Source organism: Jaculus jaculus, chromosome 1 (genome assembly GCF_020740685.1).
Source record: "Jaculus jaculus isolate mJacJac1 chromosome 1, mJacJac1.mat.Y.cur, whole genome shotgun sequence".
Taxonomy (NCBI): Eukaryota; Metazoa; Chordata; class Mammalia; order Rodentia; family Dipodidae; genus Jaculus; species Jaculus jaculus.
This window is the reverse complement of record NC_059102.1, coordinates 147,921,580-147,929,405: the sequence shown is the minus strand read 5'-3', so window position 1 is coordinate 147,929,405 and position 7,826 is coordinate 147,921,580. Positions and strand designations below refer to the sequence as shown.

Genomic DNA, 7,826 nt, shown 5'->3' with positions numbered 1-7,826 from the left:
GTGGCCGCAGGGATGGTGGCGGTGGCGGCATGGCTGCGCTGGGCGTGCGCGGGGCGGGTGAGCGCGCGGGGCCGGGGGCCGGGGGCCCGGGGCGGGGGGCGGCGGGCGGCGGGCGGCGGGCGGCCTCGTGACCGCCGCGTGTCCTGTCCCCGCAGGGCCCGGCTCGCGCCGCCTGGAGGAGTGTCCTCGGGCTCTGCCTCCGCCCAGGTGAGGAGGGCTCAAGCTCGGGAGCAGATGAGACGTTGTTTACTATTGTTGTTGTTGATATTATTTGGTTTTCCGAGGTAGGGTCTCTAGCTCAGGCTGACCTGGAACTCACTATGTCGTCTCAGGGTGGCCTCGAACTCTCGGATCCTCCACTTCTGCCAACTCAGTGCTGGGATTAAAGGCGTGCGCCACCACGCCCGGCATCTTTGGATTTATGATGAGCAATGAAAACGAAAAGCCATTAGGAGAGCTCCTTACACTACCGCCCTGACTTTATGCCGTGTTTCTTTGTATAGCATAAAGCCAGCGATGCCTGGCTGTTTATTAACTGTAGCTGCGGTATAAATGCCTTATTTTATTTATGTTTTTCATTTGAGAGAGAGAAAAACTGGGCACACCAGGGCCTCTAGCCACTGCAAACAAACTCCAAGAAGCATGCTCCTCTTTTTGTGCGTCCGGCTTTACGTGGGTACTGGAGAATCGAACCCTGGTCGTTAGGTTTTGCAAGCAAGCACCTTAAGCACATCTCTCCAGCCCCTTCCCCCCCTTTTATTTTAGGGAGAAGGGAGAGAATGGGCATACCAGGGCCTTATAAATGCTCTTGAATAAATATCTGTGAGTGCCATGTGATGGGTTTGATAGATGGCCGTTCGTGTTATGCAGAGCAAACACTGAGCCATGGATTTCGTTTATTCAATAATCTGTGCGTTGTTCTGGGCCCTGGGTTAGGGCCTGGGTTGGACCAAGGTGCTGGTACTTCATTCTGGGGCCAGGTGGAATCTCCTTGAGGAATTGGCCACTCCAGTTCTGTTTGTTTTAGGGCTTCTGACCCCATACCGGTATTGTAAAACTTCCTCCAGGGGTGGCCTGCCGGCCAAGCAGGCCCCGCAGCTCTGCAGCCGAAACAGCCGCCACCAAAGCACAGGAGGACTCCTTTCTCCAGTGGCTCCTGCTTCTCATCCCTACTGCTGCCTTTGGGCTAGGGACTTGGCAGGTAAAGATTGGTGTCTGGTTGGGGTGTCTCCGAGTCCTTGTACCCTGCCGTCTGTTCAGCTCACACTCTTTCTGTAGGTCCAGCGTCGAAAATGGAAGCTGAACCTGATTGAAGAATTAGAGTCTAGAGTCATGGCCGAACCCATCCCTTTACCAGCCGAGTGAGTGTGGCGACCCACCAGGCAGATCTCATGTGTGATCAGTGAGAGGCCTGGCTTCTGCTTGGTGTCCATCAGCCACTTCCTTGGCCACAGTCGTTCTGCTGGGCTGGCTGCTGACTGTCCCCTTGAAGCTGCCTAAGGTCACGGGACAGTTGTATGTTTGCTGCTGTATTCCTCATTTGCCAGGCCTTGAGGGACAACCCATAGCCGACAGCTCCTATAGCAGTGGTTCTTGGCTGGCCGGTGTTAATGTAGGCCTCAGCATGAGGATAGCATTTTTTGTAAGTTCCCTAAATGATTCTATTGCTCTGTCCACCTCAATTTGGAAGCTCTGCTGGAGACACAGCCCAACAAAGTGAGTTCAGGGTAAACAGTATGTCATATTTGGGGTACAGATGGGGTTGCACTCACATATTTTGTTACCTTTACATGAAATATACAGAATTCCCTACTTGGAAAACTGGGCTCTGGTAGAAGAGTCACATTCCCTTTAGAGGACACAGCCTGTGATCTGAAGGCCCCCACTTCCCCTTTACTTGCCTGGCTTGCTGGACTTGGCAGCTTGTAGTACCCCCTCAGGGGATTTTTTTTTTTTTTTTTCTGTATAACCTTGCTTACCCACAGCTCTTTTCTCCACCTTGTAGCCCAATAGAACTGAAAAATCTGGAGTACAGGCCAGTGAAAGTCAGAGGGCACTTTGACCACTCCAAGGAGCTGTACATGATGCCCCGGACCATGGTGGACCCTGTCCGTGAGGCCCGGGAGGCTGGCCGGATATCCTCGTCAACTGAAAGTGGGGCCTATGTAATCACCCCCTTCCACTGCTCTGACCTGGGGTGAGTAGGCCATGCAAGGCCCTGGCTGGCCTGCCACGTACACAAAAGATGTACTGGCCTGCATCACCATGCTTCCCGAGCCTGAGACTTCATGGATCCCAGTGTACACAGAAAGCATCGTCTCTGGTATTTCAGAATCCCCAATTCTGACACATGAAGTAATTTCCTTAACCTATTCACTCAATGAAGAGGTTTTGTACACTAAGCTCTGAAGGGGAAGTTCCTAGTGGCCAATATATTAAGCCATTGTGGTATACAAGGCAACCCCTTTTCCCCCCAATTGCCTAGAAGGTTCCTTGGGCTGTTTGGGCCACATCTTGATCTTGGTAACAGCATTCTGAGCCAAACAAAGTGTAGAAATAAAAATGATGGGGCCTCGGGGCTCTTGGCCCACATACCACTACTTTTATGTCTGTTTGGGCTCAAGTGCTGCTGCATGCTATGTACCAGGACTGTCCCTGCTGCTCTGGTTAGAAGGGGCCATCATTGGTTGTGCTGTGGTAGATGGGATGTAATAAAGGAAGTCACATAGTGATTGCAAACCAGGAATCCTGGAGTCAACTAAGTTGGTCAGAGGTGATGGAGCTTTCACCAATTGAAGGGCCCAAGGGAGAACAGGGCCTCAGTCCTGTTTAAAACCTTGAGGGCTGGAGTGATAGCTTAATGGTTAAGGCACTTGCCTGTGGAGCCTAAGGACCCAGTCATTTCCCCACCCACATAAGCCAGATGCACTAGGTGGCCCATTCTATCTGCCTGTCTCCCTCTTAAGTGCTATCCCAGAGGCTTTTGTGACTATTAATGATGCTTTCCCCAACTGAAGGAATCTTTATTGTTCTAGAGTCACTATCCTGGTAAACAGAGGGTTTGTTCCCAGGAAGAAGGTGAATCCAGACACAAGACAGAAAGGGCAGGTAAGGGCTAGGGCTCCATGAGTCACCCAGCCTCAACAAGCAAGCAGCTCAGCTCCTACATACAAAGAGCAAATTCTCATTCCTTTGCAGGTTGTGGGAGAAGTGGACTTGGTTGGGATAGTGAGGCTGACAGAAACCCGGAAGCCCTTTGTTCCTGAGAACAGCCCACAACAGAACTACTGGCACTATCGGGATCTGGAAGCTATGGCCAAGACAGCAGGCACAGAGCCCATTTTCATTGATGCCGATTTCAGTAGGTTGTGGCCAGCCTGTCCCAGAAGTGCCCTCTTCTGCCCCCATCCCTATGGATCCCACTTGCATTTAGTATGGGGCAACTAAGAGGAAATCTGGCAAATCCTGAACGGGGTGGTGGATCATAGGCAGAACCTGACGGAATCCGCCAAGGAGACCAAACCCTTTCTCTGCAGAAAGCACAGTCCCTGGAGGACCCATCGGAGGGCAGACCAGAGTCACTCTGCGGAATGAACACATGCAGTACATCATCACCTGGTTAGTCTGATGTGGCTTAGTACCTAATTCTTGTCCCAGCCTACACCATCTCACTCACTTTCTTTAAACCCAAGGTATGGACTGTCCGCAGCCACGCTGTACATGTGGTTCCAGAAATTCCTACGCCGGACACCTGGTGCATAATGTCGTTATATGCACCTGTCCCTCAACCTTCAAGAGGTCCTGAGAATGCAAATAAAATTGGACACTTGTCTAAATGTAAAAGCCTGACTTGGTTTCAAAGCATTCTATACAACCATCAAAATAACTTGGCTGCTGCCAGGTGTGGCAGAGGTCGAATTGCCTTGAGTTCAGGGCCACCCTGAGATTAGAGTGAATTCCAGGTCATCTTTCCACCTAAATAAATGCCCAAGACACAAGGTGAAGGACACTGTTTATTATTATCTGTATGTACAGAAAGCTCAGTGGTGTACACTCAGCCCAGTTTGGTGGCCAGTTCTTTGGCCTTTGCCTTTTCCAGCTTGGCAATGCGAGCCACAGATTTTGGACCCAGGACATTGCCTCCCCAGTGGCGACGAATCTGAAATGACAGGAAAAAGACAGACAGTTTGGCCCACCATATACAATTAGCCCAATGTGCCCAAGGCCAGGCTGTGTAAAGCAGCCTCTCACCTCGTCGTATCTGTCATTGTAGTTGGTCCTGATAGCTTCCACCAGTTTAGCCAGGGCTCCTTTGTCTTCCCTAGGAAGGAGGGGAAGGTGCTTAGTCCCTCTTAGCAAGTGACTTGTTTGTGGCTCTAAGCACAAGCCTTTTTGCCTCAGACACAGCATGACCACATGGTTTGTTCAGGTGAAGAAATTCTTAACCATCACAGGCAAGATACCAGTTGCAAAGTCAGGGTCGATAGATTGGGAAAACTGAGGCGAGGGTTGGGGGGTTATCAGCCTGCACACTTACGAGTTGACCTGTGTGAAGGCAACGGTTGTGCATGTCTTCCTGTGGACCAGCCGCCCTAGCCTGGCCTTCCCCTTGATGATGCAGTATGGGACCCCCATCTTGCGACACAAGGCAGGCAGGAACACTACCAGCTGGGAAAAGAAAGAATCAGCTACAACCTGTGTTTCAGCCCAACAATGCAAGTGAAGCTCTAGGTTGGTGGCGACTGCTCAGGGTTAAAAAGCTCATAAAACTGCACTTCAAGGTTACTTCAGTCAGAGAGTGACATCATTGCAAGAGCCACCAGAATTGGATTCCCTCAGTGTTGCCCTCTATCAAAATTTGACTGTCAGCCGGGTATGGCTGTGCACACCTTTAACCCCAGCACTTAGGAGGCAGAGGTAGGAGTATCACTGAGAGTTACAGGCCACCCTAAGACTACATAGTTGGTGAATTCCAGGGCACCTGGGCTAGAGTGTGAGATCTCACCTCAAAAAAAACAAAAGTGACTGTCCTCATAACCCTTCTTGGCCTTTTAACAGACTAGACTCAGCACAAAATCCTGTTCTGCCTCCCCAGAACTGATGTGAAACCCTGGGCAAGTTTAACGACAAGCCTACCTCAATGGGATCTACGTCATGTGCAATCACCACCAGCTGAGCCTTCTTATTCTCCACCAAAGTCGTGACGGTGTTGACCCCTGAAAAACACAACCACTTTCAGCACACTGAGTGGTTAGGGTCATGAAAAGCAGTTGTGACGAGCTGTGACTCAGTGTTAAAAAGCTCGATTTTTACTCTTCATGGTGAGTTCAGGTGAAGAAATTAGCGCATCATTGCACAGCCTGCCTATTTCCACCCTCCAGGTGTGGTCCACTCACCCGCTCGAAGGACAGGGGGTCGCTTAGTCGGGACGTCTCCTTTGCCAGCAGCTTTTTTCTCAGCCCGGGCCAACAGCCTCTGCTTCTTCTCCTGCTTAGTCTCTGGCCTGTACTTGTGGGCGAGCTTCAGCAGCTGGGTAGCTGGGAAAACATGGTTTGGTTAGACTCTGGGCTTAAGGGTTGTTTTCTGAGATGCTCTTATTAGGTAGTACAACTTGGCTTAGAACTGTCCAGCGTCAGCCTCACAAGTGGTAGGATTACAGGCACACACTGCCATGTTCTGTCCATTCTAACTTTTGCCATTTAACATAATAAATCAGGGCTGAAGAGATGGCTTAGTGGTTAAGGCACTTGCCTACAAATCTAGAGGACCCAGGTTCGATTCCCTACATAAGGCGGATGCACAAGATGCATGCGTTTGGAGTTCTTTGCAGTTGCTAGAGACCCTAGTGTGCTCATTCTTTCTATCTGCCATCTCTCTTTCAAAGCAAGTAACTCTCCTCAAGCATATTCAAGCAACCCTAATTCCTAATTTAACTATAGGACACACCATCATTTTCACAAACACTGAAGATATTAAGGGAGACCAACCAATTCCTTTCCTAACAAGAAGCCAAAGTGCCTTCACTGAGAGGCAGTGTTTGGAAGGTAGAGCTAAGCAGGAAAGGAGGACTAGTTGGAAGTCAAGGTTTTAGTGGGACAAGAAAGGGCAGTGGGCCAGGGAGATGGCTTATGTGGTAAGGCACTTGCCTGCAAAGCCAAGGGATCCATGTTTAATTTCACACTACCCATGTAAGTCAGAGGCACAACATAGCACGTGTGTCTGGAATGCCTATGCAGTGACTAGAGGCCCTGGCAGGCCCATTTTCTATTCCTATCTGCTTTTCTCTCAAAGTATTTAAGCTACCAAAAGGTCAACAACAACAAAACCCTCATCATAGAACAAGAAATCCAGGGCCTGGAGACTCAGCAGTTAAAGACGCTTACTTGCAAAGCCTGCTGGCCTGGGTTAATGACCCAGAACCCATGTAGAGCTACATGTATGAAGTGACATATGCATCTGGAGTTTGCCTGCAACACCAAAAGGCCCTGAAAGCACCCATTTTCTCAAATACAAATATTCGTTAAAAAGAAAAGAAAAACCCAAGGCCATGCACACCATCTTTGTAGCCAAGCCAGTTTTATACTCTGAAAATGAGACTGGTTCCACGCCACAGACCCTTACCTGTTTGGCGGTCCAAAGCCTGGGTGAACTGGTTGATTGCAGGAGGCACTTTCAGCCGCTTATACAGGATAGCCCTTTGCCTCTGCAGCCGGATGTAACGGGGCCATTTGACAAAGCGGGTGAGGTCCCTTTTGGGCTGAATGTCCTGTCCTGGGAGGTAAAGGCTGACATTACAAATGAGGCCCTAACTGCAGGTCAGAGCACATTTGGGGCACTTAGGTGCTGGTGCATCAGCGATCTTGGTGGTTTAAGATGTCATCACCATCTTTCTGATAGCAAATATTCTTTTACATCATTTGCACACAAGCACCCACGTCCCTGCCAATTCCTTTCCTCTTAAACAAGTCAAGGCACCTCCACTGAGAGCCAGTGTTTGAAGGCCAAACATTCAAAGATCACTGTCCCGTGGACCTCTACAGACACCCTCAGGGACTTAATGTGACAAGACCCCCACCCCCAACGTCAAGTTCCCATTTTCTTTTGGAGAAACTGGGAAACTTAACATCGATTTCTCACTCACCAATGCCAAAATTCTTGGGCCTTTTCTCAAAGAGAGGATTTACGACCTTTTTGGCTTCCTGCTTCTTTACGACAGCAGGAGCCGGAGCCACCTTCTTCCCCTTGGCCTTCTTTCCTTTCGGCTGGGCAAAAAGAAAAAATAAAATCTTGTTAGCCTGTTTCCTCTACTCATCGGGGGCAGAGGGAGGTCTGGGAACGGTGTCTCAATTTAAGGGCAAAGTCCCATGTCCCGCAGTAGCCCCACTCGTGCATCAGCGATCTTGGTGGATGGGGAGTCCTCATCATCTCCTAGGACTAGACTGTCATTTACATCCTCTGCACGAGCACTCGAGACCGGGGTAGCGCAAGGTCGGAGAAAGCCCCGGTGGCCTGCCCCCGCTCCCTGGGACGAGGCCTCCGCCCGTTCTCTGAGCGCCGCACTGCGGCATTGCGCAGCTTGGCCCCCCGGGAACCAGCAAATAGCGCTCGGAGCACCCGGCCGAAGGCCTTCATGAAGCCCGGCCAGACTCTCCTAGCACCAGGTGGGGCCCAGGGCCCCGCGCATCCACGCGCGGAGGAGGATGGCAACGGATGGATCCCGAACCCGGTTGCGGAATCGAGAGGTGTTGCAGGAACACTCACCATCTTGCTTGGCAGGAGGAGAGAGAAAGAAAAGGGAATTGTGGGTAATATGTAAGTGGCCTTGG

The 7,826-nt window shown here is 50.6% G+C and overlaps 2 protein-coding genes and 5 non-coding genes across 8 annotated transcripts; 1 reads left to right on the top strand and 6 right to left on the bottom strand.

Moving 5' to 3' along the window:
* The first annotated feature begins 7 nt into the window (after nucleotides 1-7).
* Nucleotides 8-3,843, top strand: LOC101601104 (surfeit locus protein 1). 2 transcript variants are annotated; one of them, XM_004653843.2, is made up of 9 exons: nucleotides 8-57; nucleotides 156-207; nucleotides 1,068-1,201; nucleotides 1,279-1,361; nucleotides 2,006-2,197; nucleotides 3,036-3,108; nucleotides 3,199-3,361; nucleotides 3,537-3,618; nucleotides 3,693-3,843. In XM_004653843.2, exons 1-9 carry the CDS (start codon nucleotides 13-15, stop codon nucleotides 3,760-3,762), a joined length of 894 nt encoding a protein of 297 aa, XP_004653900.2. In that variant the 5' UTR covers nucleotides 8-12; the 3' UTR covers nucleotides 3,763-3,843. The 2 variants fall into 2 exon arrangements, with proteins under 2 accessions (XP_004653900.2, XP_044998328.1); XM_045142393.1 differs by lacking the exon at nucleotides 8-57 and having other exon boundaries at nucleotides 1,028-1,201.
* Nucleotides 3,844-3,995: 152 nt separating this feature from the next.
* On the bottom strand, nucleotides 3,996-7,798 carry Rpl7a (ribosomal protein L7a). The gene is made up of 8 exons (XM_004654054.2): nucleotides 7,762-7,798; nucleotides 7,142-7,262; nucleotides 6,622-6,771; nucleotides 5,397-5,537; nucleotides 5,137-5,216; nucleotides 4,538-4,668; nucleotides 4,252-4,321; nucleotides 3,996-4,159 (listed from the first exon to the last, which is right to left on the bottom strand). Exons 1-8 carry the CDS (start codon nucleotides 7,762-7,764, stop codon nucleotides 4,055-4,057), a joined length of 801 nt encoding a protein of 266 aa, XP_004654111.1. The 5' UTR covers nucleotides 7,765-7,798; the 3' UTR covers nucleotides 3,996-4,054.
* LOC123458379 lies at nucleotides 4,392-4,458 on the bottom strand. The gene has a single exon (XR_006635638.1). It is a non-coding gene; the product is annotated as a small nucleolar RNA SNORD36 (small nucleolar RNA).
* On the bottom strand, nucleotides 4,742-4,813 carry LOC123458378. Its single transcript, XR_006635637.1, has one exon. It is a non-coding gene; the product is annotated as a small nucleolar RNA SNORD36 (small nucleolar RNA).
* Nucleotides 5,282-5,357, bottom strand: LOC123458377. Its single transcript, XR_006635636.1, has one exon. It is a non-coding gene; the product is annotated as a small nucleolar RNA SNORD36 (small nucleolar RNA).
* LOC123458386 lies at nucleotides 6,848-6,922 on the bottom strand. The gene has a single exon (XR_006635644.1). It is a non-coding gene; the product is annotated as a small nucleolar RNA SNORD24 (small nucleolar RNA).
* Nucleotides 7,388-7,460, bottom strand: LOC123458388. The gene has a single exon (XR_006635646.1). It is a non-coding gene; the product is annotated as a small nucleolar RNA SNORD24 (small nucleolar RNA).
* Nucleotides 7,799-7,826: the final 28 nt, after the last annotated feature.

Excerpts from the sequence above, each read along its gene's own strand:
- LOC101601104 (XM_004653843.2), top strand. The coding sequence starts at position 13 with ATGGTGGCGGTGGCGGCATGGCTGCGCTGGGCGTGCGCGGGGCGG. Across the intron at positions 208-1,067 it reads CGGGCTCTGCCTCCGCCCAG|GGGTGGCCTGCCGGCCAAGC; the intron begins GTGAGGAGGGCT and ends AACTTCCTCCAG. Across the intron at positions 3,362-3,536 it reads TTTCATTGATGCCGATTTCA|AAAGCACAGTCCCTGGAGGA; the intron begins GTAGGTTGTGGC and ends CTTTCTCTGCAG.
- Rpl7a (XM_004654054.2), bottom strand. Across the intron at positions 6,772-7,141 it reads GCCCAAGAATTTTGGCATTG|GACAGGACATTCAGCCCAAA; the intron begins GTGAGTGAGAAA and ends TTTACCTCCCAG. Across the intron at positions 4,669-5,136 it reads ATGACGTAGATCCCATTGAG|CTGGTAGTGTTCCTGCCTGC; the intron begins GTAGGCTTGTCG and ends TTCTTTTCCCAG.